Source organism: Prinia subflava, chromosome 19 (assembly GCF_021018805.1).
Source record: "Prinia subflava isolate CZ2003 ecotype Zambia chromosome 19, Cam_Psub_1.2, whole genome shotgun sequence".
Taxonomy (NCBI): domain Eukaryota; kingdom Metazoa; phylum Chordata; class Aves; order Passeriformes; family Cisticolidae; genus Prinia; species Prinia subflava.
The window spans coordinates 10810132-10833499 of record NC_086265.1 but is presented as its reverse complement, the minus strand read 5'-3'; the positions used below and the strand labels follow the sequence as shown (position 1 = coordinate 10833499).

General features: G+C 47.0%; 2 protein-coding genes across 6 annotated transcripts in view; both read right to left on the bottom strand.

The window, feature by feature from the left end:
• Positions 1 to 6316: 6316 nt before the first annotated feature.
• Positions 6317 to 18509, bottom strand: ANHX (anomalous homeobox). Its single transcript, XM_063416454.1, has 8 exons — positions 16942 to 18509; positions 16194 to 16318; positions 15865 to 15988; positions 14801 to 14984; positions 14187 to 14319; positions 13656 to 13948; positions 9385 to 9472; positions 6317 to 7543 (listed from the first exon to the last, which is right to left on the bottom strand). Exons 1-8 carry the CDS (start codon positions 17194 to 17196, stop codon positions 7513 to 7515), a joined length of 1233 nt encoding a protein of 410 aa, XP_063272524.1. The 5' UTR covers positions 17197 to 18509; the 3' UTR covers positions 6317 to 7512.
• Positions 18510 to 18635: 126 nt separating this feature from the next.
• Positions 18636 to 23368, bottom strand: part of DEPDC5 (DEP domain containing 5, GATOR1 subcomplex subunit) — a 42712-nt gene continuing 37979 nt past the window's right edge. For all 5 annotated transcript variants that reach the window (XM_063416451.1, XM_063416448.1, XM_063416452.1 and 2 more), the window contains 4 exons: positions 22682 to 22853; positions 21325 to 21385; positions 20221 to 20303; positions 18636 to 19419 (listed from right to left, as the gene is read on the bottom strand). In XM_063416451.1, the coding sequence (XP_063272521.1) occupies positions 19124 to 19419; positions 20221 to 20303; positions 21325 to 21385; positions 22682 to 22853 (612 nt within the window). In that variant the 3' untranslated portion in view covers positions 18636 to 19123. The remainder of the gene's footprint in view (positions 19420 to 20220; positions 20304 to 21324; positions 21386 to 22681; positions 22854 to 23368) is intronic.

Below are 23368 nucleotides of genomic sequence, written 5' to 3'. Positions count from 1 at the left end.
GAGCTGAGTGAAAGGTTTGCTCACCAGCAGACAGTTCAGCACCAGAGCACCTGTGGCAAGTGAAGCTGCCCTCACCCCCACAGACAAGGAAAGTCCACTGGCACACCCTGGAAGCAGGGACAAGGCTGCTCTCACCCCTCCCCATGAGCTCCCACTACTCTCGGTACTCCTGCACTACTTCAAATGAGTCAATCCAGTCCCTTGTGTCAGACAAAAGTTTTTAGCTTTAACTCTGATGCTGCTGGCTTTTGTACATTAAAACCTAATGCCATTTAAAATAAATGCTGTGGTTTTAAAAGGGATTAGATGAATATTGCGGTCTTATTAAAGGACATAAATAAATATGACAAATAAGAATAAGCTATAGTTACATGTAATAAGGCATGAAAAATAAAAATTACACCCAGCAAGTTATAAAGTGATTGCCAGAACATTCTGGAAACAGCCCTTTGCAGTAGTGTGAAGCACATACACCACTGTGAACACATCCCAGCAGAGCAGTTTTTCCTACTCAGATTTTGTTTTCATTGTTTCTAAGAGAAGGCAGTGACATCTAAAACCTTAACAGAATGGATCCCAAGTATCAGTTTAATTTATTATCATAATTCTTTTGAAACTTGTATTGATTTTACCTTAGAATAAATGTTTAGGTGCAGACAGCAAGGATGTGATTTTGAAAACATATGATTCCATGTAAAAATACAGATTTTAATGTATCTGACCCTTAGGCAAGGTGAGAGATGTGCCAATTCTCCTTGCCCAGTGCACTTCACTTGGGAACCTTTGCAGTTGTAATAATTTCTCAGCAGAGATTAGTCAGTTTGCAAAGCATTCCAACAGCTCTGAAAATATGTAGGGTTTACCAGAAGCTTTCTAGTCTTGTACAGCAGCTTCAGACTCCCCAGGGAAACGGATTACAAAGTATTTTTAAAACAAGTTATTCACCCACTGAACCAATCTGCATTAATCTGCCAAATATATGTGGATATATCTACACATGCACAAAACATTCTCATTAAATGCTTTGGTTTCCTTAATTGAGGCTTCTGTAAAACAGCCATTTCTCATTCTAAAGCATCTCAGAAATTCGTAACCTTGAATCCACGAGGTCATGTGTAACCTCACTGCTCTAAAACCAGATATACATCTAAATTCAACGGTTGTGAGAAAAAGTGCTAAAATAAGGCAACCTTGTGTGCAGCACTTCCCCAGTCTGACTGTAATCTAAAGAAAGGGAAGAGATTGCATTTCACATCCAAGGTCTGGGGGAGAGTACCTATATTCTCTGTGCATACACTGCCTTGTGCTCGGGATCTTCACCCGCAATAGCGGCTCCACAGAGGTACAAATAAATAGAAATTAGAGCTCACACATTGAGTTTTATAATCTACTACAATATTTACGAGTCACAATGTCTTAAAAATGGAAAGGGAATGGAAAAATCAGCAGGCCTTTGATTGGAGTGCTGAATGGGGTGCAAACAGTTCTGGCTGTGGTTCCCCTGCTGAGCTCGGATGCGAGGCATCACTCCGTGATTCCCACCAAAGCTCAGGAACACTGCTTTCGTGAGGCAGGACCGAGAATTGTTCACAAAGTGACCACACCCAGCAAGAATTTGTAGATGGAGAAATTTATGGCAGTGAAAATTGCACTATGACCTAAGGCAGTGGCTGTGCTCCACAGGCATATCTGATTATTGGACAGCACCCACGTTCCATAAATAGCTTCCTGCTGAAATGTCATCCCAGTTCAGTGCTCGCTCACACAGGAGCACTGGGGACACCACAGCAGCCTCAGAGGGTGTCTCCCCAGTGCTGCAGGGCCACTGCTGAAGAGGCAACATCACAAGGAAACCACCGTGTGCCATTCCCAGGCTTTCCCCAGGGTGGAAAACCTCCTCTTTTGTTCTCCTGGAAGCACTGAGCGAGCACACACATTTTGTGACGCTTTCCGAGACCCATGGAACTACAGCAGTGCTGCCACAAAGTCCCTGCCACTAACATCCTCCTGATCCCTGGAGAAAATGATCTTCCCTCTCCTTCCTGCAGCAAGGAGATGTTTTATTTAGGGAACTGCTAAATGATGAAAGTCTTGGGGACAAGATACTGAAAAACAGAGAGAGAGAAAAAACACCCACTGGTGGGGGAGGTTAACCAGCTTCCACATCACAGCAAATGAAGTAGAGACAACTGTGGAAGGGAAAGAGAGATGGAGTTTGTTAACATCTGATCTTGGAATATACTTGTGACTGGCCCCTACCTGGGGCATGATGCTCAGATAGTGCTGTAAGTCCTAAGCCTCTGGAAGAATCTGTCCTATCTGTAATTTTTATTGTTAGAATTGTAGCAGCACATTCCCCCAGTTAAGTGAGATAAGTGTGCATCAGGAGGATGGGTGGTGTAACCAACGACAAGATCAGAGCACGAGATAGCAGTGGGTGTAGCTGTGGTGTGATGATTCTCTCCCAAACCACAAGGGACTGTAATTTCAGTGACATATTTCTAGCCAAACCATACACCACAGTTTAACAAGCCTCTAGGCTGTCACAGTGTGTGAAAATAGTCTACTCTTTGTCATATTTCAATTTCATATTAATCTTGAATCACTCTCACAGAACCTCCCTCATAACTCAAGGGTAAATCCTAGAATGAAGAAAGATGAGAGTGCCTGAGTGCTGCTCAGCAGCAGCAACAGGGTTCATGCCATGCATTGTGCTGAAGTACACTCTGTAACTATTAACCTACATGGGAAGGACTTTAAAACAGAAGGGAATGATTTGTACAAAATCTGTGGAGCTCTTTCTCCCTCATGGGAAAAGGTAGGTCTGTACCCCACAGCCTATTTGGGATCACTGCAGTTTATTTAATAGCATTCAGCATTCACACACAGCAGCCTTCTGCATGCTCAAAATCCTGTGCACACACACAAGCTGATAAACCCTCAGAACTCTCTGGCAAAATGTGCTATCTTCCAGCACCTGCTCATTTCAGAGTCCAGTGAGGAAGCAGCACTGTGTCTGAATAAAAGATGATGGCAGTTTTTCCGTGCCAGAATGATTCAGGGATATGCACGGGGGGCTGCCAAGCATGCTCAGTCGTGGGGGTTCCTCTAAGTGCCGAGAACACAGCAGCTAATTGGAAGCAGCTTTAACTCCTCAGGAGCTACTTCAGACTACGGTGTTTGCTAGTCCTGCCCAGATAGAAAAATGCAGTTTTGCTCTTTATGTAATGAGGGGCGAGTAACCAGGATTGACAGGCTTCAACAGGAAAACATGAACAAGCCTGCTTAGCAGCAGCTGCCACCAGAGCACCATTTTGAAAAGAGGCTCTACAGGTAAGAGGAAAAAGAAACAACTTGTGTTAAGAAAATACTGGGGAAAACCCCAAAATGAATACAACATAACTCAATCCTACCATTTCTGGAACCTCTCCGAAAGACACCTCATGCTGAGCATACACAATTAAGGACTCAGCATCAACAGGCACATTTAAAACATAAGACCAGATCTGTCTTAACAAATGAATTTTTACTGCCCTTCAACCTTTACCAAAGTGGATTAGTTTGACTTAGAACTGGATTAAATCCCACTGAAAATGATTGATCTGAAACAATGACCTTTCACTGTAGAACATAACATGAAAGACTTTGGGGATAAGACTAACGAAGTGCAGAGATAAAACAAAATGCCTTTGCCAACATTTTCAAAAGTGGCCTCTTATTCTGGGTGCCCTACTTGACTCACTGCGTAAAGTGCTCGTTTCCTCTAAAAATTAGGCCCCAAGAAAGGTGAGCCAAGCATCCAGAATGAGAAACTGCCTGAAAATACTGCCTCGAAGCTGTGTCTCCAGCATTTGTCCTGAGTGGGTGTTGGATGCACCGGTGACAGCAAGCAGGACAAGCTGCTGCTCACACGCTCCATCCCCTGTAGCAATGGCACGGATTAGTTCAGGGAGGTTCTCATGGCAGCTGCTGTGCAGGATCTCTGCACAGCCATTTCCACAGCACAATTCCAGGGCAGAACCATGCTCAGCCTCTGCCTTGCCAGGCTCAGGGCTGTCTGCTGAACTGCCAAGAGAAAAGCCACCTCTAGCAGCACTGCTGGAATACGTGGATGCTGCCTATTGGGAAAGTGTCCTCTCACCTCAGGGAGAGCCAAATAACAGAACTTCTGACAGTGCTCCTAGATTTCATCCCCTTTCTGTGACCAATCAACACATACAGGCACTGTACTCTGGGCCCTTCTATGCATTTTAGGATAAAAATAACTTTGGGTTTTTTTCTATCTAGGACAAGCTCCTTCCTTTGCTAGGCCATGCCATGTGGAGGAGGAGAATGACAACAGCAGGTACAGCACATTCAGCTCAGGGCAGGTCAGCCACGTGCTCAGCGTGCTTCCAAGTACAGCTCCAAGGAAGAACAACATAAACACATCCAGAGCTTGCTCCAGATGGTAGGACAGGGAAAGCAGAACACGATGGGGACGTGAATCACATCTAGGAAACCAGGACGAGATAAGACACAAAGTGAACAAATTGCTACCCCAAAGTGAATACAATGGAAAGAACCCCACTAGGTTCTCCTGGAAAGGCTAACTCCAGCCAGCAGCACAGGCAGAGAAGGTCAAAAGCACTGCTAGCATTCAGCAGAGATTCACCTGTTCTGTTCCTCTACTGCATAGCACCCCATTTGTTCTGGCTCATGGGTAGGGAAGCAGCAGCCCAGCCCCAAATCCTGCTCAGCCCCTGTAACCCAGCATGGCCAAGCCCTGGGAGATCAACTGTAGGCACCACTTGCAAATTCCTGTCCAAATGCAATTAGCTCCTCAAAAGTGCTTTGTGCAGGTTCAACATCCAGGTGACAAGGGGCAATAGTGGGCCAAAATACACTGTACTTCAACCACTTCACTTTACATCTCTTAAAGGGAAATACTTTTAATTTGCTTGATTTTACATATCAAACTTTGAATTGTCTAACGTAAGTTTACAGAAAAGTAGCAAGTTATTTCACCTGGGAAATGACCTAGAAAATTCAATTGTCCTCCAGAGAACAACTGTACCAAATTCAGAAATGAAATTCATTAAATATAAGTGAAAAGGCTTTAATTCTGCATTAGCTGAAAATCCTTTTTCAGATTTAAGTCTGAAAAAGATACTTGTTGTTCTAACACTCCTGAGGAATTCTGCTGAATTGAGGCTCTTCTTTTTAACTAAAAACTCAAAACAACTGTGTTCTTGAACTATTTAAAAAACTTACAAGGTCTTAGGACACTGGTGCTGTTAAAGTTGTAGAACAAAGGTCACTTAGAAGCCAAGCCAAAATACCTGCATTCCATAGCATGGGCTGCTTTCTTAGAAAAGAACCTATATAGGATGACAGCTATCTAAAATTTCTATACAGCAATGTTGATCTAATCTTATCTCCCCTGACAGGAAACAGAACTAAGTATTTGAAAGGAACTGAAAATACATCTTATTGTAAGAGAGGCGTCATTCCTCTTTACTCCAATACATCTTCAACAGCAGGGAAGTGTAACCTCCCTGGCTTTCATCCACATGTATCATGTACTACTGGCTGCCTAAATCACAGTCACTGTAGTGACATGTCATATCAGCAGGGATGAAAACTAAAGTACCTTATTTGGGATCTCAGACAGCAGCCCAGCAAGATCCACTGGGAATTTTGCTATGGGGCTGCTGCCTGTGCATGGAGCCGCGTCGCTGGCTGGCTCCTGCCCGTGTCCCGTAGAAACGACGGTGACAGCGCCCAGAGAACGGGTTTCAGCAGGCGCGGCCGTGGCGGCGGCCCCTGCGCATCCCCCGCCCCTCAGGGCTCCCGCCGCTCCCTCAGCCTCAGCCCCTCACGCTCCGCTGTTGCTATGGCTCGGCGGGAGGCGGCAGCCAATCAGCGCGCGGCAGGATATATCTGTCGCGGTTGCTAGCGGCCGCGGGCCAATGGGGAGGCGGCGCGGGCGGCAGCGGACCAATGGGGAGGCGGCGCGGGCGGCAGCGGACCAATGGGGAGGCGGCGCGGGCGGCAGCGGACCAATGGGGAGGCGGCGCGGGCGGCGGGAACAGCCCCGCGCGGAGGAGAGCGGGCGGGCGGGCGGTGGCCGGGGCTGCGAGGGCAGGGCGGGCTGCGAGGGCAGGGCGGGCTGCGAGGGCAGGGCGGGCTGCGAGGGCAGGGCGGGCTGCGAGGGCAGGGCGGGCTGCGAGGGCAGGGCGGGCTGCGAGGGCAGGGCGGGCTGCGAGGGCAGGGCGGGCTGCGAGGGCAGGGCGGGCTGCGAGGGCAGGGCGGGCTGCGAGGGCAGGGCGGGCTGCGCCCTCACGGTGTTCGTGTGTCTTTGCTCCCTGTACAAATGCCCGGATTCACTCACGGCCCCGCTGGTGACGGCAATAAACGATAACGTGTGTGACCCTTCCAAGCACGGCTGTTCCAAACACGCACAAGAAAGGGGCATTCCGAGCGAGATCCACCAAAACAACGGAGGCTTCAGGCTCTCAGCACCCACAAGTGTTCCCAGGGCAGCTGGTCCTGTGTTTTAATACATAATTGCCATGTGAAAATTACAACTTCACACTCTTACCTTGAAAAAAAAAAGGAACCCTGGAGAAACAGTAAGCGAAAATCTTTATTTGAAAACTTTGTAACAAAAGGTAAGGGCGGCATCTTCTCCCTGTATCTCGGGGCTGCGGGTTTGCAAAGGTGACACATTTTGCAAAACAGATTTCATAAAAAACAGTAGCACTTCAGGAAAATACCCAAATTCCCACCCTATAACTTGCAGGGTTAGTTTTAAACCTGCATGAAGGGCTTGCCTTGCTACTTCTTGTATTAAACACCACAAAAAGAGGCATGCCCTAGCACCAGAAGTCTGCTGTGCTCCAGTTGGTGTCACCTGTGGCACTACAGAGTATGGAACGCTCCAGAAGTTACATCCTGCAGTGCAACAGGAAAGCAGGGATAAGGAGTAGCAGTATTTTACCAGCACTCAGCTGAGATGTATTTTCCAAGCCTGAGAAAAGGTTATCCGATATCCACTGCAAGGCAATGTAACCACATTTTACTCCTTTGAGCACAGGAGCTTCATTTTACCTTCATGATGCAACCAAGGACTCAGAGTTGGCCAGTGCTGATTAGATCTATGCTACTGCCACAGAACCAGTGCCTTGATAATTTTAACATTTCCAGTGCAGCTTCAGACCACTCCAGGAAAAACCTACAGTCCACAGTACATCTTTGCTTTCTTCTATCCTTTGCAAAATTCTTAATAAACTGTAACTAAACCAAACTTTGTAACCATTGGAAACACCTGCATCCTCCTCCCTCACTCTAATCATCTCCCTGTCAGATTCCTCTTCCATTATATATATATATATATATATATATATATAGGAAGCAATGGGGTATTTCCTGGAGAAGTGCAGAGGCATGGGGTGTATCTGCAGGCAGGTCACATGTGTCCACTGGCATAAAATTCATAGAGCAGGTACGCTGCCTTGTACAGGTCGTTGGTTAGTGAGTCAACATCTGGATCCTCCGGGACCTGAAAGACACGGAAAAGAACCAAAGCCTCACTGGATAAGATTTTAACACAGTTGCTTGTGGTGGAAGAGCTCCTTTTGGCAGCCAGCAGCGCGAGGTGTGCCATGGGAAGGAATGTCACTAGTCAGGGCTGTGTGCATGAAGTGACAATGGCCTTCTTCCCCTCCAAGCTCAGGCAGAGTAATCCATCAGGGGGTGTAGGAGTGATGAGCACAATCCATGCACAATCCAGCTCCCAGGAATTCAGAGCAGAGTGATTCCCTTCGCTTTGCCCTAGGTTTTGGCTCCTATAAAAGCCAGTAACTGGCAGAGGGTAAAGCAGGAAGCAAATAATTAATAATTAAGGAATTGTCCTGAACAAGGGAGGTTTGCTCAGGGAGAGAAGGAAATATCTCCAAAATGAATTAACTTTTTGTTTGTTTGCTTGCTTTCATTTTACTCTCATTTTGGTTCTGATGGGATGCATGACCTACAAAAAACAATTTGAGTCATGTGGACAAAAGAAAGTTTTCATCTCCACCTCTGTGGTTCAGACATAGGAACCAAATATCTGCATATTCTTGCCACAAGCCCAGAGTAAGTTGATTCAGCAAGACATAAAGTGCCCAGGAAGTCTGTAGAATGCTGTAAAATCATTTACCCATTCAAGCTCTTCCTTTTCCTAGAGCATACACTAAAATATGCAAAAATTTGTTTTCTGAATTCCTGAACTGAGTAATTATTACAAAGATTTCAAGACTGACATCTACAAGCATCACTCAGTATCTTGCTCCCCAGCCCACAGTGTCATGTTCCTTCACCACTGCAAAATCAGTGCAAGGATGCAGAGCAGCAAGATGAAAACTAGCTAGAAATGGCCTGCTCTGGCAATCTTAGAACAGGCTCATTCATTATTAATGCCCAACGCTTTCCTTCTCGTCTGCCTTACATTATGGCTGGTAAAAAGGCCACTTGCCAAGATACAGATCTTTATATTGATGCTTTCAGAGGCTCAGAAGAGGTTCTGTTACTGCCCTCTGAGCTGCAGCCACTTCTCATAATGAGGGCAGCAGATATGGGTCCTGCTTTTTTAAATCTCCTTTGAAAAGGCTTTCCCCAGCAGCTCACACTGCAAGGGAAACAGCAATGGATGCTGACTGACCGTTAGACCAACACATGCAAAGCCAAAAAATACATCTATGTACAGCTTACACAGGGCTTTCTTGGGTCCTATTTTTGGGTAACAATTTAGAGATGTGCTCCCATCCCCTTGAAAGCACAAGATTTCTAACTTGTGTTCTCTACTGCCTCGAAGTCCCCATCAGAAGGCAGCACACAGAGTGCACCCACAGCATGGAACTACCTTCTTTATCCTGGCCAATAATCACACTGCTCTGTACACTGCCATCTCAGAAGGGTGCAAAATCCCTTTTCCTCAACAATAACACAGACTTGCAAATAAAAATTGCAATTCATTGAAATTAAACATTTTAAGAGGTCTGAGAGAACAGAGTCAAACTGTGCAAAATACCTTAGAGGGGAGGACCTCAAGCAGCTATCTTCATGTGATTGTTCTATAGGTGAGCCTCCATTGCTGACAATTTAAATGACTTTGGATCTGCACAGGATCTTTTGGCCATTTCAATGACACTTTTAGTAAAATTAGGGTCTGATTAGCAATTCAAGCAGGAAAAAGATCAACAAAACCACCTTTCCTTCTACTGTCTGCTGGATGTTACCCAGGGAATTAGATCAAACACGTTTCATACTAAATCTGATATGAGATTTCACATCTCCTCTGAGAGAGCTGCAGGTGATTGTGCATACAGAGCTCCTTTCTCTGAACTTTAGGTGTGTTCTTACCTGGCTTGGTCCCAAGGCTTGGCTTTCTTCCACACAGGGTACAGAAACAGGTGGGCACTGAGGCTTGCCAAACACAGTCTCAGAGGAACTGGAAAAAATATTATATACGAGTGCATTTGTATTTATGCTCTATCTGCCACGTACTGTAATGTTTTGCAGCAGGACAAGAAGGGTGGTTGGCAAGACTATTTATTTGATGGAGTTCTGTTAAATTGTCTACACACCTGTCCCATTTCTCAAAATTCTCATGGCCTGAAAATACAGGTTCTGCAGTGGGAAGAGTGCCCTGACCAGGAGCAGTATACAGGGAATCACATCTCAATTTGCAACTTCTCTTCTGCCCCAAAACATTCTCCATAAACAAGGAGGTGTCTACCAAAATGTCTGGCTCCTGGAATGTGTTTTAAAAGCAGAGAGTCAAAGTATGTGGCCTTAGACAAAGACACAACATTGGCTACGCTTCTGCTACAGCTTTCCAAGGCCAGCACTGGAGTCTGGGGACACCGCTCAAAACAGACCAGTCTGTGGGCACTGGGTCAAGTAGCAGACACCAGGTACTCAAGAATGGGATGTTCTCTCCCATCATCACCAACTCAAAAGTCTCTCCAATGCAACAACACTGCCCGTACCACCACCAGGAGGGGCCCAGACAAGAGGTAGAGCATAGGAAAAAAGTGTCCATGCAGGCCCACTAGTAGAGTACAGGAAAAAAGTAGAACCAACAGGGTGTCAAGTTGCCCTTCCTCGGAATGCTCCCCAGGTTCCAGCAGCCAGCCTGGGGACTCCTCTGCTGGAGGCTGCACTCAGAGAGTCACATTTGCTAATGACAAACGGGCTCAACTCCCTCTCCCACCCTCTCAAGAATTTGTCTCATGCTTTTTCACAGCCCACTTACACCGACATGCACAGTGCCCTTAGCAACGAGTTCTGCAATTCAGTTATGCAACATGCCAAAAAGTGGCCTCTGTTGGTGGGCTTGGGACCTGCTGCCTGCTGGTGTCAGGATGCTGGGGTGTCCAGAGGGGAGAGCCTAACAGCAGGGGGATTCCCAGCACTCTGAACTGGAATCCCAGAAATGCAGGCAGAAGCTCTAAGCTGCCATGAACCTCTCAGCACTGACATTTTCTAAATCAATATACTGGCTCTTAAATGCAGAATGCCTTGCTCCATGGAGCTCAGTGTGCTTTTCTTTCTGAAATGGATGGCACGAGATTTCCACTCTGCAAGAGCCATTAGCTGGGCTACATTCCACCTGTCCTGACTTGCAGAGTGAAGAGGATACACCACCACTGTCTGTACAAGGGAGCATCTGGTTGGTGTCCCACAGGGACCCGCAGTCCGCTCGCCGGATCAAACCCTCCTCCCAGGCAGCAGAAGCAGATGGAGACAGTCAGCTTCCAGCCTGGTTCCTTCTCACACTCCCACCTCACAGCCCTGTGGATCAGAAGAGGTTTGGACACAGCCCAAGTGTGTAGGAGTGGCTGTAAAAAGCCCATGAAAGAAATCAACAGGAATTGCTCTGATAAGCTTTGAGGCCATGTCCTTTCCAGGTGAGCATCTTTAAAAATGAGACAAGCAGGTTAAGGGTCCTTTGGCTGAGTTGCAGCTCTCAGGAAGAGAGTCTGTCCCAGAGCTCAGGAAGCAAGGACAGCACAGCACTAAGTCCACTCCAGATAGGTGATCTTGGCTAAATAATTTCCTTCTCTTTGTGTTCCCTCTAAAACCAGGATAAGGTCATTGCCCTGTCCTCCCAGGACAGCAACACACATTTGTTTTACAGTTTGATCTGTTGCCCCCACGAGTGCCCAGAGGAGTGATGCTCATTGCACCATGACTGCTCAAGAGGACTCTGGGAACAATATTCCTCCCTAATTCCTGACTCTGTTAGAGGGCTCTGCCTTAGAACACAGGAGGTCTTCACTGACTGAGCAGTGATCTTACCCAAGACTACCCACACGAGCTCTCCTGGCTCCCTAGAGAGAAACTGCAAAATGAAATTGCTGAAATTGCAGCCTAAGCCTCCCTCACTTGTGAAAAAAGATTGATGTTCCATAGCATTCATGGAATTTTGAGGAGGTCAGGGTTTTGGGGGGAGCTGGGCCAGGCCAATACACAGGGTTTACAAATCAAGTTCACATAACTATGTCCTCACCAAAAGGTGCCAACAAAGCAGCAAGTCCTGCCCCTCATAGGAATATGATAAAGGGTGTGTGGATGCCTGGCACACTGACATACCCAACAAGGAGACATTCACCATAGATTTCTTCTGCTGGCAGAACATATTTTAAAAATAAACATGAGCTCACTCCAGAGTCAGAACATGCAATTTTAAATCCAGCCAAAATATTGCCAGCAAGCCTTGCTGATCTTTCATGATCTTTAGCCACTGTTTAAAACCATGAATCCTGAAACACAGCCTGAGGTTTACAATGCCTGATCTGGGCTCTCCACAGCAATTCAGAGCAAGGAGTCTGACATGAATGTGAACGAGGCACCAGGCCAAGTGGGAAACAGGGGTAAAAGGCAGAAATGTTTTCAGCAGGGAACTGGGGCCAAAGCCTCACCAATCTTTATCTCTAGTGAATCACTGCATTTACTTGTTGTTTAACAACCCACAAAGCCTTCTGTGCCTGTGCCTCCTCATTTTTGAAGTGAAAATAAAACTTTTTCTACCTGCTTTTTTGACATACTGACAGTGTCATGCTGGTCAGTGTCAAAGCAGAAGGGTTATAAAATAGGGCTGCTCCTGCTCTGTCTTGCAGATCAGTAAATTAAAGGAAGCCCATAATGTCTGGCAGTGTTTACTTTTATGTAACATTATCAAAGTTGTATAACATATGGAAAACGGCATGAATTTTTTGTTGTTTTGCATTCTCTGAATTCATCTCAATTCCCAGAGAAAATCTGAAACCTTTGTTATAGGTGGAAAACATAGAGAACAGTGCCTGTCTCTGCCTTCCAATTTGGAAAGCTTGCACTATGGAATAATCTTGTCGTGAGGTTGTGAAGCTACAAAAACTATTTTAGGAGTAAGTACAGGCCCTACCAACCCAGCCCACAGAACCAGCAGAACCAGCCCTCACTGGATCAGTACAGGTCATGCTTTTCTGACAAAATCAAGCAAATAGTTCAGAAACTGAACCTGCCTAAAAACCAGGGGGTCATTATCTTTTCTGATTAGGCTGGTTCCAAATTTCCTTTGTGCCACACACAAATGTACATTTAGAGAACATTACCCATGCACAGATATAAATACTGGCAAAGAAAATGGACACAAGGAGAAGCAGTCTCTGGGAATGAGGTGTGTCACTATTTCTGCAACTCTCTTCAAAAGTATATCAAGACATGGCTGGACTCACCATAATTTTTATTCCTGCCTTTAGGCAGCCTGTGCTTTCCCTCCCTTTACCTGTGGGGAATAGATTCCAGAGTCCCTAGCTGTTGTCCTCTAAGGATTGAGCTTTCATCCTGTATATCTGACTGCTGAATGATTCTTTCTGAACTGGCTTCAACACAGCTACCTTGAGGGACTGTGCTCAAGGGAGCTCTGATACCTGCTGAGATAAATGCTCATGTTAAACAGAAATACAGATACAGAGAGCATGGCCCCAACCCCTGACCCAGCTATTCCTTCTCTCCCTGCTCCACATTCACCCTGGGTGAAGCTCTGGGTGAATGGCTCTTCCTGCTCTACAGTCCCATGGCAAAAGCAAGTGGACATCACTTCTGCATCCTATCGAGCCCATTCTGAAGAACAGGGAGAAGAAAAGAGATAGTGGGAATGCTGAACAAGACTGGACAGGAAGAAGACAAAAAGGAAGTGAGAAAAAATAGCAAGAAGGAGAAAGGAAAGTGAGAACACATGCTTGAAGACAAGCACCAAGTCACAGTTAAAAAGTTCCCAGACTTTTCTCAGGCAATATCTTAAATATGACAGGCATTAAAAACTCAGAAGCTCACAAAAGGACAAGGTAAGCAGACAACACCTGGAGGGACTCTCTCAATGGAAAAACTAAAAGGAATCCACCACTCTCTTATGGAAGTGGTTACAGTTTAAGGAAAAGAGTAGGTAAGAATGTCTGTTTCGACACCTTAAACCAACAGATTTTCTCACTGAAATACCAGGGAAGTAGAACTCCAAAGCTCAAAATAAGCCCTGCTCTCCTTAATCAGGACACTTATGTGAGCATGAGTGTTTACAACAATGGGAAGGGAAGCTTGGAAAATCCCAAGGTCAACAATCTGGGTGCAGTTTTACTAATCTTCTATACCTGGGGTCCACATGGAGCCAGGGTCTCCTCTGGTGCTGTAAGGGGCCTGCCTCAAGGGCAGACAATAAATCACAGAGGGAAGGGACTCGTAAGAGCACGGGGCAAAGCTCCCCTGCCCGGGGCTGGCAGCAGCCCTGCTCACTGCTTCTCCAGGCAGCAGCACAGGAGGGCCAAAGCAGGTTCCTGGTTCCATCACAGCCTCAGTGCCAGCAGGTACAGGTTGTTCAGCGCTGTGAGTGGTGAACAAAGCCGTGCTTGTTCCAGCTTCACACTGCTCAGGGCTCTGCATACAGCTGCAATGATGGAGAAAATGAATCAGCCAGACATTGCTTTGCCAAAAGGGCAGCCCCAGCTAAACCCCTGAATCCTGCCCTCCACGGGAGATGAGGTGCTCTGCCTCGCATGGAACACTTCCATCAGTGGTGGCAAGGCTCCTCAGTGATGTCCCACGGAACCAACAGGCAGTCAGTTAAACAACATTTAAATGTTGCTTCATTTCTGAACTGTCACTGTGAGGATGGCATACATCACCTGCATTCCAGCATCTTCAAACACGTTCCTCCAGGAGGCTTATGCAGAGCTGCAGCTGACTGCTCCCCTCCTGCCTCACAGGGCATGAGGGTTGTCTCCATCTGCTCAGGGCTGATGCCCACACGAGATCCATCTGAAAGGTGCAGGCCAGGCAGTTGAAACAACCCTAATGACTACTCCAAAAGGCAACAAAACAAGTCCAATCTGCCAAATACAGCAAGACCCCTCTGTTCTTTGTGACTGAAGTGTGGTTAAGTGTCTGTGGAAGGACAAGGAAATAGTGGATTTTCCTGGAGTACAGTGCCCTGATTCCAGAATCTGAGAGCTAAAACCTGCTGCTTCCCCTGTATTTGCTTTTATTTGGTGCCTCCTTAAAGCCAGGCATCTCTTTTCACCTGTCATTGCCCAGGCCTTAGCAGTGTGTGCTCCTCTGGAGTGACAGCCTGGAGCCAAACAATGAGGCACTCCACTGAAGCAGAGTCCTCCAGCATCCACTTGATCCATCAGCACATAATGCTGTTCTGAAGAAGCAATATCCTTCCCTTCCTGAGGGAATTTAAAATTGATTTTCACCTCTCTGGACCACATCCTGAACCCATTAGGAAGAGACAAACCTGCAGTTTGTGGAGTGTGGGATCCTTTATCCTGTGGCTCATTTGTGTGGGAAGCCAAAGCCCTCTCAGGACATGGATTGTTGAGCTCTTTCACACGAGGACGGGATTTTCGACGTCGCCGATAATTTGCAAACCAGTTATAGACCTGAGTTGGCTGCAGGTTCATGTCCCGAGCCAATCCCTCCTGCAAACCCAGGCGCAGGGAGAAGTCAAAAGAAAAAAAATCACATGCAAATAAACAGGAATTTCCCTTCAGTCCCAAAAACAGGCGAGCAAAAGGCCTTCCAAAGCCAGAGATATTTATTCATTGGATCTGCGACAGGCCTAGTGGATCCGATCGAGGAGATCATTTTATAAACTCAGAGTTGAGAGAAAACACAAATTCCACCCTGCACTCCCAGACAATCTGTTTGCTAAGGAAGCCACTGCTATTCTGTACTGCTCACCAGATAATGCCCTTACCAAAGCATGCTCTTCCCACACAATGACACCCTCACAGAGGCAGACATTGAAGCCTAAAGCCCTCACCTGGCACGGTAGTGATCAACAGTGCTTATTCATTTAATTCACACCTCTCTTCCATTACAAATCTGTCCCTGTCCAAAGAAGGTAGATCCATGCATACACCAACACAGCCTATTGTATTATCACATCAAATTATCAGCATTTGAAAAGTCAGCACAAAATATGTTCTGGTGAACAAAGTGTAATTTTATATAGGCTGCTACTCAGTTAAGTCAGAACTATTTATCATTGTAACAGAGTTCTGCTGAGTGATGGCTGCTTGGCTGCCTGTGCTCAATCACTACAAAACTGGTGTAGTGTTAAAAACCCAGTAAGGAATTTATTGTCCCTCCACTTTTTGTCCTCAGCAAGAGAAATTAATATGAACCTGATGATTTTTTAAAGAAATCTTTAGGGAAAGATCAAATATGAGGAATCCCAGCCCCAATGAGCCTTCTGAAAACAAGGATTTAGAAATTAAACCAGTTATAGACTCCTGATTGCAGTGTCCTGCTTTCCTGTGACAGACTTGACTGGAAGTACCCCTAGCAAATCCCTACCCGCTGTTTCTTGTTTGGATTTGCTGTCACCTCTGCAGCAAACCTGTGCAGGCACTGGCGTACTTGTTCCGAATAGTTTCGAGTCTTCAAACCTTCAGGACAAAGGGAAATAGGTGGAGGATTCCTGTACAAAGGAGAAAATGGGATTAAAAAGGACCCAAAAGGAATAATTCACATTCATGGGAATTTTCTCACATTGCCACAAGTGGTCAAAATACCAAGAAAAACCAAGCTCCAAGAAGTAGCATCTTGAAGTGTAAAACCAGTCTCTGCATCTGAAAACTAAACACACACACAAAAAAAATCTCGGTTTCCCCAGGGTGCAGTACCTCTTCCTGCAACGGAATTTCTGCAGTGGTGTCAGACAATCTTTCTGCTGCTTCTCCATAACCCTCCGGTAGTGAATCTCATGCCAAAGTTGCACCAGCTCTTCCTTCTCTTCTGCCTCGCAATACTAAAACAAAACTGTGCGTAAGCAAACCTTTCCAGAGAGTCACTCAGACCGTGTACAAAGGAGAAAACCCTCAACAGAAATTTACTCAGAGATTCCTACTGGTTTGACAGAGCTAGCAGCATTGTCTGAGCATATGGCTCGCTGTACCTTCTCTCATGGACACAGGGAGTTGCCTAATTCCTTCTTTTCCCCTAGTGAAAAGGTCTACATTACCAGATCTAGAGGCCAAAAATCCTCACCTTGAGTGGCATCATCCAGCCTTCCTCATGTATCCCCACCCTGCCCAGCCCTCTAATCTTGGGCTTCCCAACACTATCATGTCCTGAGCCCTAAGATTGTGAAAAACTCCAAGAACCACCACAGTAGAACAAAAATCCTGCTACAACCAACCTCAATCTCCCAGTTACCTTCTCCCCCTTGGCTGATCAACTCTCAGTGCCTGTGGCAAAGGCTTTGTGCTGTGTTTCAGGTCAGCAATGCACACCTACCACCTTCCACTGCCTTAGACAAGCTGGAAGTGCTCCATCTGCTGCAGTTCAGGCACTTCTGCCCTAACAGCTCTAACTACTGTTTTTCTAATGTGGCTTTTTGTTTCCATGAAGAACTGAAGAACACATCCCTACCTCCAGGAGTCTGCAGGCTGCATCATGCTGCCTTTTATGGATATGAACAGACACACAGGCCCGGACAACGTGGATGTTAGTGAGAAAATATTTCTTGTTCTTGCATCCCATCATGGCTTCAACCAGCTTCTCCAGGCTAGGAGACGAGCTCTGGAGCTGCTGGCAAAGCTGTCCTGCTAGATTCAACAGCTTGGTGGGTGGGCAATGCTCATTTTCATTCTTCTTTAACATGGCCATGAACTGCTTCATCATCATGTCCTGTTGGAAGCCTTTTCTATGCAATACACAAAGTTGTGGTTAGATAAAAACTCTTTATCTCCTATTTTTAGCTTCTATGGTATGCCTTTTTTTTTTTTTTTTTTTTTTTTTTTTTTTTTTTTTAAGGAAAGAAATTCACTGTGCTGTTAAAAGCATCCTAAGGACCTCAAAATGCTTAAAATAAAACTAGGCCTAAAACAGCCCTGAAAAGCTAAAGACATACCAGGTTTGCAGCTGAGAAAACTGAGCTCAGAAAAACACATTAAACTTTCCCCAAAACTCGGAGCCTAACTCTCGGGTTTACATCCACTGCTTACAGGTTAAAACTACCAAAACATTAAGTCCAGACACATTCAGGTGAAATTTGGTGAAAATTCTCCAAAGGGCACATGACAGGCCCGGTGTAAGGCCCGGGTCCGGGCTGTTTCTCACCCGTTTTCCTGGGAAAGGGGCGGCGGCGCGACTCCCCGCGAGTTCACCCCGCTACCCTGGGACAGCTCCAGCGCCGGGGAAAAGCTGAGAAAGAGCTGCGAGGGCAGGAGCAGGGACACGGGCCCGGTGCTCACCGTGGGCCCGCTCGGTGTCCGAGCGCCTGCCGGCCCCGAGGGCGCTGCGGTGTCGGGCCGGGGCCAAGGCGGGCTGCAGGCACCGCCCCAGCCCCACCCCGCAGCTTCGAGCGAGCGCTGCCGCATGCTCGGCTGCGGCCGCAGCGCGGCAGGGACGCGGAACGGCACAGGCAGAGGCAGCGAGGCCTTCCGCAGGAGCCAGCGGGGTTAACTCGCTCACGGGGACCGGGGAAGCACCGGTAATTCTCACACTCTTACAGCGTCTGAAGGAAGAGGCACGCAGCTCAAACCCACCTTCTATAGGTGGGTGCCGTCTAAAAACGGATGAATCATCCTGACTCAGTTTAGGGGATAAGAAATTGAAGCAGCTACGATTTGCCTCGAATCAGATCTGACCACCACCGTGAAGGTGTCAGTCCTCGCCGACTGCAGTTTGTGGAGCACACAATGTAACAATGAGAAAAACCCCCGGCTGGGTGCCGGCTGTGACCCACCCTGAATGTGCCCTTCAATAACCAGCGCAGCCAAGGCCCTGCAGAGGCAAAGGTTGCGCACTTGCGTGCAGGCAGCTTCCTCCTGCAGCATGCAGACACTTTGTAAAAACCTGCCCACAACCCTGAGCACAATTTGTGTTTGGTGGCCCTTGATTTCCCCTTAGGCTTTGGTGCTGGCCTTGCAAGACAGTAATTGGCTTCCTGCTCTTGCTGTGATCCAGACATGAAGACAGAAAATCCTGCATGATTAAAGATAAAGCCCCAGCACTGAACTCTGAGCTGAACATAGCAGCAGTATTTTCTTTTGGTTGTGGTTTTCTTTTACTCACCAATTCTGTATTGCTGTCTGTGGAGTTACAACAAAACATGAGATCACTTCATTTTCTGCATTTTACTTATTTACATGTATGAAAATTTAACAAGCATCTCTCACATCTTATCTTACATATTCACACCATCAGGTACACGTTGGAAGGGGAAGGGGCAGGCTGCTGCCAGGCACAGCAGATGCCAACCGATCATTAGCAGTGACGGGGAGCTGATACCACCACACTGTGCTGAATCCAACTGCCCCTGAAAACCATTTGCACTGCCCCTCCTTCACCTCTGCTCTAACTGAAGTTTTGGCAACCAAGCACTGTGACTACTTGAAACCAAGCTGAGGTCAGGTGATAGATACCGGCAAGCCAAGAGCTCAAACTCTGTTTTTTCCAAGCACTTAATCAAATTCTGTTGAATATCAACAGCAACATTGCTCAGGTCCTCTTGGAGCCTCAACATGAATCCAACAGAGAGACTCTTCACTTCTACTTCCCTGCCACAAGGTAAAGCTTCCAGCTGTCTCCCTAAGAGATAAAACCCTCTTCAGGGAGCACTGGCGTGCATCTTGTCCAGACAGTCAGTCCAGAACATGACAAGCCGGCTGTCCTTGTTCCAGCAGAAGTCTGTGAAGTCTTTCAGCAACCTGTCAGCGAACTTCTCGTCGCCGGTGGCGCTGGAGCGCCAGGTTTTGGTCAGCATGGTGTTGTAGGCCCAGTTGTAGCCGATGCGCTCCTCACAGAACATGTTCTGCGTGCTGGAGCTGGTGGAGTTGCGGCGGCGCCGCTGCTGCCCGCTGGAAAACTTGCGCTTGGAATAGGGCAGCTGCAAAAACACCGTCCCTGCAGGAAACAGGCAGCACGTCAGTCTGAGGCAGACACGAGGCCCTGCTGCGGGCAGCTGACTCGTTAAATCCTGAAACGAAACTGGCCTCAAATGGAAAACTTCATTTAACTGCCTTTTAGCAAGAGAAAATGGGATTTTACCCACTTTTGCCTCTTGGCTCTTAGGTGCTACTTCTTCCTGTATGTTACAACACCAGGAGGGACTGCACTTTGTCTGCCTTTCTCTTACAAGCACAGAACAAAGCAAAGATGTAGGCTCTGATCCATCTTGCTAACTTCCCATCAATTTCCATTCTCTCCTGTAATTTTCCAAACACTGCCTTCCTGTCATTGTTCTCACATCTCAGCAAGTGGACCCGAAATGCTTGATCCATCTCCCACACAGTGTGTATGGGCAGAGATGCATCTACAACAGACCTTGCACAGAAGAGAACAGAGCACTGACTTGTCCCAACACCTTTCCCTCCTTCCCGCTTCTGGGTACACATTTATTTACACTGACCTTGGAATAAGCCTTGCCTTATTTTTTAAAATTTCCTCATCTTCTGGAAAGAAAAGTTTCACAGCCACTGTAAAGCAGCATTTCAAATCAACACCATTTATTAGCAGCAACACTTTGTGCTTTTCATACTGCCTCCTCCGGTTTTCTGGTTTGTGTTGTCTGACACACCTACTTGTCTGGTTTGGGACAGAACTGACACAAAACATCACTGACACAGAACACAAACCACACCTAAAATGGTTCTTGTATTAGTAATAACCTCCTCCTTGCCACAGAGCCTCCCCAATATCGCTCACCTGTGACATGGATATACTGGGGCTTGTTTTCTGCTGGGAAGTTGAATGCAGAGGCTGAATATTTATCTTGTACAAATCCAAATCTGAAGAAATAGAAACAAGGGGAATTAAAAAACCAAAAAAATAAAAAGAACCACTCCAGGTAGGATTCCTCAGCCAAAGCCAAAGCCAAATCCTTCCACTATCCCTTTCTCTCAGCCTGAAGGCAAAAGGAAAAGGGATGAAGAGAGCTGAGCCTCTCCAAATATTCTCTGCCTCTACCAGTCACTGTGAAAGCCTCTCACCCCACACTGCTCCCTGTCCTGACTGGAGCTGGAAACAAGAGCTGCAGCTCCAAGCAGTCTCTGACAAAATGGGGCAGCTGCACACGAGGGAGGGAAGAGCCATAGTCAAGACAGATGTTCCCTGGGCATGTTTCAAGCTGCAACATTATTCTTTTTGTGATGTGCAATGTTCCATGCAGAACTTCAAGCAGCTTACCTGGCAGTTCTCTGCTGCTTGTGGGATACTTGTTTTTCTGCTTTCTAAACTAATGAAAGCTGATTTCCAAGCTAAAGTCCATTACAAAAGGCAGCCCTCTCTGTCATGAAAAAAGCCCTGGCAGCAACACCATGAAAGAAACTGGCAGCTCAGTCACACAAAGGGACAAGGCTAGATAGCATCCAAAGCTTCCAATTCCTTCTTAAATTGGGCCCAACCTCCTCTGTACAGCTCCCACCCCAGTCTCCTGCCTATTGTCAATCACCAGGTGTCATCCAGTTCAACACTGTGCTAAATACACAAGAAGGAAATAACTGTCCCTTCTCAGGAAGAATCTATTTACATTTTTTCTGCTTCTAACTTAGAACAGGCACTTTCCAAAGGCAAGGCCCTCCCTGGGGGAGAGGCTGGCTCCTAAGGAGGGGCAGGGTGAGACAGCACACAGCTGCCCTTGCACCCACAGCACCCCTCGGGCACGGAGGCTGTGTTTAACATCTGCAGGCAGACTGCAGAGAGGCACAGCACAGCACCCAAGGGACTCAGGAGTGCTCAGCACTGGCCTCCATCCCACACTATCCAGGGAGACAGGAACTGTTTGGGCATCCCAGGGCACTGCAGACAAACCTGTGTGCTATTGCTTCCTGCAGCAGATGCATTCGGTCCCAGTACGTTTCTGGTTCAAAGCCTGAAACAAACAAAAAGGTAACAATTATCTAGTAAAGCTACTTTATTCCCTTCTTTTCAAGACATCAGTTTTCCTCAGGAGGCCTCTGTACACTCTTTTTTTTCCCCCTAGCCATTTCTTTCAGTCATATTTTTTGTCAGTTGTCTCATAGAGATGTGTCTTGTACACTCCAGTAGCAGACTCATCCCTGAATTTATTATTTGTGTCTCCTGAGATGAAGGAGAGGAACATAAAGGGAGGGTGTGGGAGGGGGCAAGGATGAAGAGTGGGCAGCTGTGTATCACAAGAGTGCTCTGAAAATATTTAATTCAGTCAGTTTGGCTATGGTGACCTCACAGCATATGGATTTGTCACACTCATTGTACACAGAGTCACATACATTGCACGCTGAGTCAGAGGTTAATGAAAATATCATATTTACTATTTTAAAACAGAGCCTTTTGCTAATTGTCCCTTCTCATTATGCAATTTTGCCTTTCTCTGCACGGGGACAGTTCTCTGATGGTGGAGTTCCACCTGAGGTTTACCACAAGAGTCTCACTGGAAAGGGCGAGGTCACACTGCAGAAAAGGAGAGCGCAGTTGCTGGTGCTTAATCTCATGTGCAAACACTGTAACCATTAAAGTAACCATAGCAACAACAAAAGAAGGCTGGCAGCGGTGAGAGCCACTTAGGGAGGGGGAGAATAAACAAACGCAGGATACAAATGCAGAGCGGCTGTGGGTCTGCCTGCAAAACAGGCACAAGAGCTGTCACACAGACAGCAGCCAGGAACGGGCTCTGTAAGGGTGTGCACGCCTGGGGAGAGAACCCCTCCTGTGTGTTCCTGCTGCTCAGAACGGGCTCTGTAAGGGTGTGCACGCCTGGGGAGAGCACAGCACCCCTCCTGTGTGTTCCTGCTGCTCAGAACGGGCTCTGTAAGGGTGTGCACGCCTGGGGAGAGCACAGCACCCCTCCTGTGTGTTCCTGGAGCCAGGAACGGGCTCTGTAAGGGTGTGCACGCCTGGGGAGAGCACAGCACCCCTCCTGTGTGTTCCTGCTGCTCAGAACGGGCTCTGTAAGGGTGTGCACGCCTGGGGAGAGCACAGCACCCCTCCTGTGTGTTCCTGCTGCCACACTCAGCCTGCCAGCACAGCTTCCTCCAGCACAGCTTCCCGAGGGGCTGCTGACCTGTGAAACAGCTCCTTCAGCCACACAAGGCTGCCTGGTAAAGGAGCTTCTCTACATCAGCTATGTGCCCACAGTGACCTGTTTGCACAAAGCACCCTGAGGCGTCAAACGAAGTGCATTTCTTACCATCAAACAAATGCTCACTGCCCTCCTTCAGCAAGCAGCTCACGTTGAGGGGGATGAAGAGCTGAGCTCGCAGCGGGTCCCCGTACAGGTAACTGGGCAGAGCAAAGGGGCCCTCCAGGACTGGCACCAGCAGGAACCCACAGGACGTGGCCTTCCGGTGCCAGCCCTGAACCTGAGGAGAAATTCAAACACTGAATCAGGGCACACACGCCAGCTGACAAAGGGCACTTATGTGCAAAAGAGCAACTCATTTCCCAGGAATAGATCAGACACGCTCAGTTCTCCCCAGGCCCGGCTCGCCCTGCGTGGCAGGCACACCGACGTCCTTGCAAGCAAAGCAGGACAAGCACAAGACATCATCAGGCTTTCCTTTTTCAGAAGTGCCCCATCAATCAGAAAGCACTTTAAATTGGACATTTTTCAGGAACTGATTCAGCCTACTTATCACCAGTGGCTAAATACTTCTGCTTTACTGGAACAGTGCAATTGATTTTAAATAAAAGCAAAACCAACTACCTAGTGCTGTCTGGCTGGGGTAAAACCTGATGTTAAATAATTCAAGTTTTACAGAAGCTACGTTAGGGAAACCAAAAAAATCTAAAAATGAAATCTAAAAATTTAATCCAAAAATTAAAAAGTGACATGTTTCCAATTCAAAATGTTTTCAGTAAGTTAAAAAACCCCTAC